The sequence below is a fragment of the Gobius niger genome, assembly GCF_951799975.1.
Source record: "Gobius niger genome assembly, chromosome: 13".
NCBI classification, from domain to species: Eukaryota; Metazoa; Chordata; class Actinopteri; order Gobiiformes; family Gobiidae; genus Gobius; species Gobius niger.
The window spans coordinates 18,907,375-18,919,906 of record NC_136864.1 but is presented as its reverse complement, the minus strand read 5'-3'; the positions used below and the strand labels follow the sequence as shown (position 1 = coordinate 18,919,906).

The following is a 12,532-nucleotide window of genomic DNA, read 5'->3' as shown; positions in this document are numbered from 1 at the left end:
ACCATAAGTTGCAGCATTGGCATCTTATTTTATTATTGAAAGTGGTAGCCGTGAACACTGTAACAACTGTAACATAACATTCAGGGACAGCAAAGTTACTTTTCAAACAACATTAATGCCACAATTCTGAAGCAGTGAGATCATTTGTGAACATCATCATCACACTAGCTACAGCGCACAGGCTGGATTATGAACGTACATACAATGATTTAACTGAATCATCTATACAAATCAACTGTAAGGAAAGAATCTATGTGCAGAGATCCGCCAGCGCCTCTTACACAACCTGTTTTTTAATCATGTTTGCATTATGTAAATTCCATTCAGTGTGAAGCGCAGACCTTGCTCTATAAGGGACTCTCATAAAGACACACTTGTAGTTCCAACATTAATATGCAGCTAATGTGTATGTTAACTAATGTGGATATTAGCGCTATCATAGGTAAACAATTCAAGATCCGTCTCTAGAGACTCCCGGTGTAAACAAATGCTGAATTCAGACCATTTTGAAGCATTCATTTCTCATCGTTTATTTTTGCTTTTGAATGAAATTACCGAGCCTAAAGGAGTTCATTTTGCATTCCTGTGTTGCACTGTCTCCACATCCTCTGTATAAACAGCCCTTAGACGCTTGGCCAGACAAAAGCTTTCTGTTTGGACGACTTTGAAAAGGTCAATTAATATCAATGCCTCAACAACAACAAACGTTCTGTCTGCTGGTGGTACAGGTGGCTAAGATCGCTGCACCAAAGTTAAATGCACTTTTTTTTTGTGCCCGTCTACCTCTTTTTAGACCAGTGCACTCACATTTACATATAGATCTAGACAAATCATACATACGAAAGACTGCAAAGTGAGAAAAGTGGGTGATAGGGATGCTACACTCTGAGAATAAGACTTCAAAAAGGACCGTTGACGTGAAACCAAAGCCACTGGGAGAAGACGTCATCAGGAATATTCATGGATCATACACGACAAAGAACAGGGAGCTTAGAGGCCTGTATTTGAACTCTGCCGAAAAGCTATTCAAGGTGCTGTGCGTGTGCGTGCGTGCATGTGTGAGTGTGTGTGTGTGTGTGTGTGTGTGCGTGCATGCGTGCGTGCGTGCGTGCGAGTGTGTGCGTGTGTGTGTGTTTCGAAATTTCAGATCACAATTCTTAAGCCAATATGTGCAGAATAAGGAAAAATGCAGCAAGCTCGCAGCAGCTAGAGCTTTTGTCTTGATATTGTTAGTTCTAGCAGAGCCCTTGATTAATCCTGTTTGAGAATGAACTTCAAAATAATCCCATAGACAGAACTAAATTAGACCCCAGTGTTAAAGCCTTGAAAACCTTTAACTTTTCACATTTGCTTCAATATTAGAGTTGCACTTTAATTGGCCTGAACACTAAAATTGTACATATATGCCTGTTTGTTTATGAACAGTTATGAGAAGTAGGAGAACCATAACATTTTTGCACTTCCCCACTGCTGGTGGTGCTGTAACATATGAATTTGGGCTGGTCTCATATTTTGCAACCCTTTAAAAACGTATATTTTGGAGGCGAGCATAGAAAATACCGTATGTAATCATGTTGTGGAACCAGCATTGAGCCCTGGGTCCCATCTGTGTGGATGATGAGACCAATTCCCCTTAAAATATCATTTCCAGTTGATGTGGACTAGTGGATCGACATGAAAGGAAAATATGTGACATGATAAAGACCTGAGCATGGACAAATATAGCCTGTGGAATAGGCTGTGTGTCACTGAATAGACGCATCGTTAAAATGCACAGAGCCCTGTGTGCGCATGAGTGGACCCATTATTATCAAGTCGTGCTGTGCGTAATTATGGACATATGAGACTATGCTGAAGAATCTGTGCAGATGGACATATTAGAAGCCAGATGCAGAAGCCTTATTTGTCTCCAAAAAGTTTATTCGCTTTGCACCTGTGCATGACCCCTTTCCTGCAAATAGGTTGGAAACGTAAACATTTGGAGACTATGTAAACAAAGTGACCATATCATTTGCATAAAAACGTGCCTTCTGGTAACAAATGTTGCTTCCTCTGAATTGTCGCAAAAAGCCAAGTGCTCAAGTGTGCGAACACAGCCTTTCACTTGGCCAGATCAGCAGGAGCCACTTGCAAAGAGTGGGATGATGAACAAAGGCTCCACCAGCGTGCCCAGGTACCCCGCACTGCCCAGCCATCACAGATAAAGGTGGGGGTTGGAGACGGAGGCGCACTCTCGCAGGAGTCCGCGCTGTTACCAACCAGTCTGGCAGCCCAGCATGCATAAAACAACAGTTCCGGAAATTATCACACCCCAAAATAGTCTATCTCTGCAAAGTCCCGAGAGAAACGCGCCATTTAGCTTTCAGCACAAGCTAACGACGCTTCTGTAGCTGGTTCGATAAGGTAAACCGACAGGTGCAAAAACGCTACATCGGGGTGGGGTGCGCGTCTCTCTTTTTTGTCTTTTTACGTAGAGTTTATAAATGTATTTTGTGTTACCTGATGTGAAGTGCTCCAGTGTCTTCGTCCCTGTCTGCTAGATGCATGTGGGTGGTTTTGCAGAGGGGAGCATCGGAAACGGCGAGGCGGAATCGGAATGTAATCCAGGGGCTCCCTCGGAGAAAGCGCGTGTGCCTTTGTGGGCTGGAGACGGCATCTACACCTCGTCTTTTTTTCTCTCCTTTTTTTCTTGTAGTTTTTTTTTTATTATTTTTTTTTATTTTACCGGTAAATTTGGATAGAGCTGCCTCGGCTTCTGCTGCTCCTCGGCCGGCGCTTTTGTCAGGAGCTCATCGCCGGTCGGACGGCCTCACATCCAGCCAGTTGATGTCATTGATACTCCCCTGCCTTGTATCCTTCCTTAACGCCCTCCTCTCCTCCTCCTCCTGCACTCTCTCTCTCTCTCTCTCTCTCTCTCTCTCTCTCTCTCTCTCTCTCTCCCTCTCTCTCTCTCCCTCTCTCTCTCCTCTCCCCCGCTCCTCCCCCTCTCAGTTGCCATGACGTGATGCAGGCGCTGATCTCCAATAGCAACCGTATCCCCCATCACCCCTATTGCCCCCATTACGCGCCAACCCCTTACTCCCTCCCTCTTCGTCTCTGCCAGGCTATACCACTCAGGTTTTACAGCGCTTCTTGTGCGTATACGCTTGATTTTTGGTTCCCCGTGCCACACTCTGAGCGCCCGGTGGGCAAACAGGGGAGATAAGCACCTTGAAACCATGTAGATTCCCATAATGTACTGACTAATTATAGCTGTCGGCAGGAATACAGACTTACAGAGCTTGAGCTGTCAGCTTGAGCAGTTCAGAAGTCACTAACTAAATTCAGGTTTGCAGTGGAATCTACAAATAAATATTAAAAACATTACCGTATGATCATGGCAAACATCTTACAAGAGATTCCAGAGCTGAGGACAACAGATGGGTTTAACGTTAGAGTAATTAATACAACATACAGGCGTGACAGGAGGTGATCTGAATATTTAGTGCAACCTTGTCTGAACAAATGCACAATTGCCCTTGCCGTTATGAATTTATTTTCATATTTCACGCTATTCATATGTGGATGCCAGAGTGAAGGCCAGCGCAGAACATGTCTCTCAACAAACGCTCCCGACCAAGGACGCTGGATGCAATATTAAATCAAATGGATGCGTGAAGGACTAGCCTTTGGAAATACAGTACAAAGACCGCGCTGGTCGGTGGCAGTAAATGCATCCAATTTGTCTTCTAAATCTGAAAAACTAATTGGTTTTTAACTTCAAAGAGTGTGCCCATATAAGCAAAAGGTTTATGCCATAGATGACATCGTTGGCCTAGTGTTATCTGGGTCAAAAGCGCTCCCCAGCAGTGCCCTGTGAGGTGTCAGAGAGTGGTGGAGCAGTGCTTTAGGAGGTTTCATTCGGTTCATGCTGTGCAATGCCCACACACTTATGCGGCAGTGTCAGAAATTCAGTTCATGAAGATTTCTTACTCAGTCTGAATCAATCAAGGACAGGATTCTGTTCAGAAACTCGTTCTTTCAGTTGTTTTTAGCTGAGTGGCAACATACATTTGTATCACATCAAGAAAATGCAAACAAAGTATCCACTTTGTCTATCATGGAACAAAGGCTTGTAGCCGTGGGTGATTTTCTTTGTTACTAGTGCCATCTAGTGGAGGCTCAAAGCAATGCTGCTGGCTTGTATGGGAATCCTTTGAATGTCTTGAGGAAATCAAGAGCTTTTTTTAAAGCCCATACTTCTTGTGTAAATATATTAAGTTTGACTTAGACTTTAGCTTGATTGTCACAATTACAGTAATTATTCACCAAACTCATTATGTCAAAGGTGGGATTTGTTGGATAGACTCCACAGGCATAAGTGATCATCAAAAAGTAATTAAAGTGATGGTTTCTGTCCAAACCAACTGAATTGCACCCTGAAGATAGTGAACAGGTGGTGAAAAGTTTGCATTGCTTTAAGTAAACTTGTTTTAATCATGCTTCTGTTATAAGCCTCTCCTATTCCTGTTAACCCGCTGAGTCGCTGGCCCACCTGACTGTAGCCTATAGCATTACAGTATTCCCATTTTCAGAATTGAAGCTAGGGCAAAAGATCCCTAAAATTAGCCCAGTAAGTACCCAGTCGCTGCCGCTGCCCTGCAGCAGTGACGTTAATTGCACGCTATTTATACTTTAAGACTTCACAACTTGGAAAGATCAGATTTCTGTTATGCTTTATTTTAGCATCCTCGCTCTGAGGTGCGCAGAGGAAAACCCAGTGGGATATGCTTAATGCTGTTAAGGCTGAGGGAACCTTAGTTTGTCAGTGGATTTAATGGCCTTCTGTTGCATTAAAGTTGGTAAACAGTCTTTAGTGGATCATTTTCTAAATACTTGTCAATCTTTTCATTTTTATCTTTACTTTGTCCACATGCACACACATTTTCGTGTTGTAATAGAAAACAACTCACACTTTAAAACATTCATCCCTCAAGTCAATAAGACAAACAAGCTGGCAAGTGTGCAACATGTATCATTGTGCAGTTTTTCAGTATTCCAATGTATGCAAATGAAAAGATCAGATGACCTACAAATACACTCTGTTGGGGGATACTGAATTTTATTCAAGTATCTCAGATACACTTGTTCTTGAGTTATCATCTGTTAAATGAATCAGTTGAGAGAGAAAGGCAGCTTCAGTCCATCAGCTGTACTCTTGCCTTTTCACACTGCTATCCTTTCATACCACAAGTCCAACAAAAAAGATGTTTATAAAAATAAGACCAAGATTCAAAAATGGCAAAGATGACCATATGGTACATTTTTGTTGACTACATCTGAGGTCTAAGGGAAAATTTACCCAATTAAAGAAATGAATTGAAAGAAATGCATGAATGTTTGCGTAACCTTGCATGTTTTGCAACATTATAGTTTATGGGAAAACAGTCATTAATAAGTTGCCAACCATTAAAGGTGTAGGCACAGTTAGACCACATTCAACATGGTTTAGACAAAAGTACAAGGCAGCAAAATGTATCTAGTAAATATATTACACATAAACCAATTTCTAGTAAAAGGATTATACCAGATTTTAGACCATCGCCATGCCATGAAACTTATCTGAACTAAAAAATAATCCCATTTGTTGGCGTTTTTTAGTTTTACCTCTGATAGGATTATCAACCTGCATAGCGCTACAGCAAACAATCGTGCTTTATACTTTACAGACTTCACGGTCGGAGACCCAGGGACCTTGCCGCAAAATGAGTAGCACCTGCCTGTCAAAATAGCTTTGTATTCCCATTTAAAAAGTACAATATAATCAGGACCAATCGTTATGGTCTACTTTTGGCACAGTAGCTCATTCAACAACATATCGTCATCCAGCAAACACCATGAAAAAAGCACCTTGTCCAGCTTGTTACCAGGCATTATTTCATCTTGCATCATCTACCTTCTTCATGCCACTCCCATATCACTCTAAAACAATTCATTTTCATTACGTTTTAACCTACAGTCTGTGACTTAATGAAGCAATAACCGAGCAGATGTCGTCACACAGGTGAGTTTAAGAACAGGTGGTTTATTGCTATGCTGCTGTGCAGTACACTAGAAGAGCACGAGAAGTGCAGGCGCCATGTAGTCAGTGGAGCTCAATGAAAGCCTCCATCTCTTCAGAAATAAGTCCTCTGTAAGGTAGTCTGTGCCTCTCTATGGCCCGCGCTGCTAGGCACTGCAGGGTCAAATAGTTTAGAGGATAAAGTGCTGGGTGTCCACTACACTGCTCGTCTAACAGCTCATAGGCGGTCTTCCTCTGGGCATTTGTGGCATCGAAATGGGCTCCTGCTTTCATGAGCTGAGCCATAATCTCAGCACAGCCGTTTGCTGCTGCGATGTGCAGGGGTGTATTGTTCTCACAGTCTCGTGAATCCACGTCAGCGCCACACTCCAGCAGCAGGGAGGCTACGGCCTGAGAGGGGAAGCGGCCCACAGGGTAGCGACCTACTGATGTGGTCTCTTTGTCCACAGCCATGTGCAGGGGTGTGAAGCCATTACGTCCTCGAGGATTTAGTTTAAGCAGGTGGTACACTGTGTGCTTCTTCTGATGCTCCTGCTCTGGTGTACACTCCAGTTTTTCCAGCAGAAAAATGAGGTGTAAGATGATGGACAGGGCTTTAGTGAACTGAGGTGCCTCTGGAGGGTTGTCTCTCTGTGCAATAGCCCTCTCTACCTCTCTGACACTCTTCCCCAGGACTGTCATCAGGTCATGAAAGGTGATTCGCGTAGACAAAGTGCCTTTAGCGCGGTCCTGAAGCACAAAAGAAAAAAGTTCTGCAAAGGACAGGAAGCTAGAGGCAGTCATGGGACTGAGGGGGTCAAGGTTGCTCTGTTGCATGTCCAAAGCATACTTCCATAGACTAATGCAGCGTTCAAAATTGCCTGAATCTGCATACACTGCCCCTCTGTAACGAATGTAATAGGAAGTGTCCGGGTGTGAAGGACCTAGGATCCGCTCTCGGACTAATAAAGCTTGCATTCTCATTTCATCAGGATCTGTGATCAGAGCTTCCAGCTCCTCTGCAGTGTTTACTTCTTGAGCACAGCCATAGGCTGGTATTGGGGGTCCAGGTGGGGGTTTGGCCAGAGAAGAAGCTTTATCACCTGGCTGCCGCAGCTCCATTGCTCTCCTCCAATATTTCATTGCCCCCAGAAGATCACGTTTCTTGTCCACAAAAGTTGCACCAAGAAGTTCAAGAGCATCTATGCGTTCCTCCCTGGAGGTGCGAGGCTGGTAGGCCAAATACTCAACTATGTTGGTGTGACCCGTAACACTGGCAGCCAGGAGCGGGGTCATGCCATAGCCATCCCGCTCCATTCGGGCGTTACACTTAAGCAGCATTTTCATAATATCTAGACTGCCGGACTCTGCACAGTCATGAAGCGCCGTGTTTCCCTTTACGCTCTTGCGGTTCACGTCAGCGCCTCTGTCCAGAAGAAACTTTGCGATCTCCTTATGGCCCTTGTAGCAGGAGATCATGAGGCAGGTGTGGCCGTGGCGGTTGGCCACCTCCATGTCGGCTCTGTGCTCTACTAGGTAGCGGACGATTTCAAGATGTCCATCAAAACAGGCGGCTCGGAGTGGCGTGGAGTTCGTTAGAGTAGCATTATTCACAGAAGCCCCATGCTTTAGCAGCGTTTTGACCACAGGAAGGTGACCCGCTGCGGAAGCCGCCCACAGCGGAGGAGCTCCTTCTATAGTCTCGCCGTCAAAATTAACCGAGCCCCCGAGCTCCACATTGGCCTTACAGTGCTCTATGAGGTAGTCTACAACCTCCAAGTGTCCGTACCGGGAGGATATGAGCAAGGGCGTCCCGCCTTGGGTCTTCTCCTCAGCTAAAGCCTCCAGTTCCTCTGGACTTTTGTTGCTCAGCAACTTCTGGATAAGTTTTAGCTTACCATCTCTGGCAGCATTGTAAACAGCCGTCGTTATATCCATTTTACACACGGTGTGCTGCCGCGCTGGAAACCAACCCCATAACCACCCGATCACAGAAAACCGGACGAATTTGAAGGCGAAACGCCGAGAGACGAGTTCTTTTTAAGACTCGGTTTCTGCCTCTCATCTTTCTGCCATTTTGAGGCTGCTGTCAAGATGGCGTTTGTGTTGTTTGACAGATCTATGTTTACGGATTTGGCAAGGCATTATGGGCTGTGTAGTTTAGATTACAATACAGAATACATATGCGATGCATTAATAAACTACATTTCCCACAATGCAATGGCCTGCGCAATGCCCTTTTGCTTCAAGAAGGCGCATCCCTCTGTCAGGTCACTTCATATTATTAATATTTTTATTGTGTAGTCAAGTCATCATCCGTTTTAAGCAACTGATATCATACATATATAAAGACGTAAATACATAAATAAATACTTGTATACTTTTATCCAAACGACTCGTTTAAATAGTCAACATTACTAAGAATCATTATTATTATTATTATTATTATTATTATTATTATTATTATTATTATTATTATTATTATTATTATTATTATTATTATTATCTCAGCATTTGAGCTGGTTCGCCAACCAGGTCCTCAGGTATGGCTCAGGTCTTCAGCCAAGGACTCTGCGGGCAGTCCCTAACAGCACCGTCTTATCATTATCATTATCATTATCATTATCATTATCATTATTATTATTATTTCTTTAATACTGTACTCCCTTGTACACATTGACAGTAGATGTACACAACCATCTCATTATAAAATGGTCAAGACCAAGATGGTCAAGTGCCACAGAAATATTATTATTATTATTATTATTATTATTATTATTATTATTATTATTATTATTATTATTATTATTATTATTATTATTACCATCAGTGCAGCTTTCTTACCACTAGAGGGGGTATTTGAGTCAGGCTCGTGTGGAACCTAATGTGAGCAGTGCACCATCACTTTTGGCGTGGAGAAAATTTCAAATTTGCATTATTAAGTTATGTCAGTCGCTACCTTTATATTAAACGAGTATGGCACTTTGGATATGGACCCATAGCTGTAGCCCATATATATAGTACATGTGCACAACCAATAATTGACTCACAAATAACACTGCTGTCTCAGAGGAACACGATTCTTACTTGTTTGCAAAGCCAGGGCAGATGAGTTCCAGACCAGCTGCTATTCTGTTCTTTTGGCTACAGCTTATTTTTGATCCCTGGAATTATTAAAAGGATTTTTTAATTAAATCACTGCTTGAAGAAACAGCCACAGGCATTTTTTTTTTTTATTCACAAGCATCTCGCAAAACAACAATAAAACAAATGTCATTTCAATCAAAAAGTTCTTCAAGTACACGGAGGCTTTCTGAATTTTAAACAGAAGTGCAAAAACCCACAGCTGTTCAATACAAGGATACAAGTGAGCATTTGGGTCACAGCAACATCAGAGAAGGCAACAGGTTTTGAGAAATATGTCCACAGCAACAGGTTAGCATAATGTAATGTAAGCTTTAAAGCAGGACGAACAATATATGGAGCCATGGTGTCCTATAAAGAGTGTGGGTCACCTTTGCAAAATATTAAATTTGTGAAGTGGAATAAAAATGTAGAAAGGAAAAGGGCATTAAAGTCTGAGCGCTCCTGACAGGTATTCCCTAGTGCCTTGCCAGCAGCTCACTCAAGAGCACTTCTCTCTCTCCCAAAAGGACGTCTCTCTTCAGACTTGTGCCTTTGTTGACAACTTTCATCTTCATGGCCAGATTCTTGATTTGAGATTGTGGGAGCGAATCAAAAAAGAAGTCTTCGTTAAACACTGGGTTCCTGCTGTTCTTGATAATAGTGCTTCTTTGCTTCTGGTGTTTACCCGGGTTTAGATACAGTGCCACGCAGCAGTTTATACTCTTAACATCAGTCTCCCTGCTGTATAGGGCTTCGGCTGCCAGAACTCGCACCCTAAGCCTTGCCGCCTCAGGGTCATAGTGGGTGCTGAGGCGGAGAGTGCCCCCCTTGTGCAGGTTGATGGTGTGTTCTCGCTGTAGCAGGTCAGCTGCAGCGCCTCTTGAGCCGCCGGTCTTAGATCCTCTGAAAGCAGGGGAGGGGGGGCAGCGATAGCGACGCCTCTGCATGTTGGGGCTGTTGTCTGCTGAACTGCACTCATCCGTGGACATGGAGCTGTGGCGTGCAAGAGAGCGCTTAGCACGAGACACCTTTAAGAAAAACAGAACATTTTAGTAGCACCTTTAAAAATAGCTTCAGCAACACCTAGGAGACAATCAGATGTGTAGAAAAAAAAAACGCACCTTGGCTTGAGTCTCCTGTGTGATGGAACGCAGTAAGGATGCTGACCGGGACAGCAGAGGAGAGTTGAAGGGAGACGATTCAGCAGAGGAACAAGTATCACTCTCCCCTCCACTAAAGTACCTGTAGGGGTTAGAGTCGGCAGGGGCCAGCAGTGTCCCACCTTGGGAGCGCCTTTGAGAGTTGGGGGAGGTCAGGGGACTGCTGGGGTCACTGTGAAACAGGCTCTCTTTCCTTCGGGTGTGGGGCGACTCCACCAGTGTGGAGAAGCCATACGAGGTTTGGGCTTTGGGAACATATGGCAGAGACATGGCAGTCTGGGACTGAGGGTCTGCATTGGTGTTGACTGGCACTGATGCTTTATCTGTGGCTCCAGGCTCATCAGCACTCTCAATTTGTATGATGTGGCGGTTGGCAGACTTCTGCAGACTGCGGGGAAAGAGGCGGGGGCTGCTGCGGGCTCGGGGGCTCTGACTGCAGATGGCATGGTCTGAGGAGGAAGGTCTCAGAGTGGAGCAGGGCAGAGGCTCAGGGCTCAGAGACTCATCCGGAGGGCAGCAGATAAGTTTCGGAGGGATGAAGAAGTCAGGGATCTTCTGTGGGGTCAGCACATTGGCATAGACGGCCACAGGAATGGCTTCTGTGGTGTGAGGAGGCTGCTGTGCTCCACTGCTCTCCACAGAGCTGCGCAGCTTTTCCAAGAGCCACATGTTGCACACAGCGCAGCAGCCACTTCAGAATCATTGGAAATACAGAGCACAGACATTATCATGTGTGGAACACTTTGTAAACATACACTTAATGGAATCACACAGCTCGAGGGCTTAGTCAACAAACTGACCCATGTCATAAAATGAAATGTAGCCGAGACACTTCAAAAGCTTAAACCGCTTCAACATTATTCAAAATTAGCGTAAATGGCAATTAGTTGTACTTTTTGCCACTTCACTTGAACAATATTTAGTTGCGCAGAAAACAACAGCTCCACCGCGAAATCACCGATTAACAGTTGCCTATAACCAGTACCCCATGACTGAAGACTTTTTTTCTTACTCTAAATAAAAACACAGAACAAATGTTTGATATTTTAGCATGATAAACCTTCTACCATAAGTTAGTTCACATACCTGTTGATAGAGAAACTCTTTGTCGAGCTGCTCGCGCGCTCCTCTCCAAGCGCTCTGTGCGTAAAAGGTATTTTCCCGCTCGTATGAGTCCCGGTCTGATCAGGGCGTTTGGCAATGGTAAAAGGCTGTTAGTTGCGGTACACTCGCTTTATATAATGAGGTCTGTGACTTCTGAGCCAATGAGATTGTTGTGTAACCTTCCTGAAACATGCACCATAAAACTGTGCGCACCACTGAATCATCATCCTCTGCATCTCCCCAGAAAGTGTTGGGAGTATGGTCTTCTCTCTCGCCTCATTGATCTTGAAGAAAACGTCACAGGTTCGTTTGCCATTCACGTGCTCTATATAGTAGTTCCGAAGATAATTATAAGTATGTACAAAGCTTCATAGATCACGTTTCCTGAGATCCTTTAGGCGAAGTGCAGCAAAAGTAGGCTATAGATGCACTTACTGAAGTGCAGTTGTTACTCCATTACATGTTTGAGATTTGCATCATTGCAAGCAGCCACAACAAGACTGTGACTTTTTCCTTCTACCCAAACAGCTTCCAGTTAGACTTATGTCAATTCTACCTGCTCTTTTTTAAGGCATCAGTGAGCTGTTTTTTGTTTTATATGTTATAAACACATACACCCAAACCTTTACAAGAGACAAACAAAAATAAGAAATGGAAAGATGTTTTTTTTTTCCAAACCAGGTAATAGGATCCAATTTCACTGACATTATTTCTAAAGGTTATGCGAAACAATGTTTTGTTTGTTTGAGTTCTTTCCTTTGCCAGGTGTTAAAGCTGGAGGTGGATTTGTCATGGCAAGAGCAGCCATCTCGTAGGAGTCATTTGGACCAATCTCTGTTCTGAACATTTACAATGTCCCAGCAGATATACTTCACTCTCACCCTCAACCACTATTGCTTAATATTCCTACTCTCCTATGACCGAATATTTCATTACTCATCCATGATATAAATGAGTGTGTGTTTGTATGCTGCCAAAGCCAAGCTCATTAGGCTGGAGAGACTCAGTGAGGAATCCAGCTGTCCACTGTAGCAGCAAAACTTCCTTTCCTATTTGTTGCTTAAAAAGGGCTCTATTAACAAGAAATGCATATTATGTAAAT

The 12,532-nt window shown here is 43.7% G+C and overlaps 3 protein-coding genes across 10 annotated transcripts in view; all 3 read right to left on the bottom strand.

Moving 5' to 3' along the window:
- ptprsb (protein tyrosine phosphatase receptor type Sb) overlaps window positions 1–2,694 on the bottom strand; it is a 74,293-nt gene extending 71,599 nt beyond the window's left edge. For all 8 annotated transcript variants that reach the window (XM_079568739.1, XM_079568741.1, XM_079568742.1 and 5 more), the window contains exon 1: window positions 2,500–2,694. The gene's annotated coding sequence lies outside the window, so the exon portion shown is untranslated. The remainder of the gene's footprint in view (window positions 1–2,499) is intronic.
- A 2,380-nt stretch (window positions 2,695–5,074) lies between these two features.
- On the bottom strand, window positions 5,075–8,140 carry fem1a (fem-1 homolog a). Its single transcript, XM_079569099.1, has one exon. It carries the CDS (start codon window positions 7,976–7,978, stop codon window positions 6,125–6,127), a length of 1,854 nt encoding a protein of 617 aa, XP_079425225.1. The 5' UTR covers window positions 7,979–8,140; the 3' UTR covers window positions 5,075–6,124.
- Window positions 8,141–9,583: 1,443 nt separating this feature from the next.
- LOC306972713 (C2 calcium-dependent domain-containing protein 4C-like) lies at window positions 9,584–11,694 on the bottom strand. The gene is made up of 3 exons (XM_079569416.1): window positions 11,413–11,694; window positions 10,288–11,017; window positions 9,584–10,194 (listed from the first exon to the last, which is right to left on the bottom strand). Exons 2-3 carry the CDS (start codon window positions 10,993–10,995, stop codon window positions 9,643–9,645), a joined length of 1,260 nt encoding a protein of 419 aa, XP_079425542.1. The 5' UTR covers window positions 10,996–11,017; window positions 11,413–11,694; the 3' UTR covers window positions 9,584–9,642.
- Between the last annotated feature and the right edge of the window lie 838 nt (window positions 11,695–12,532).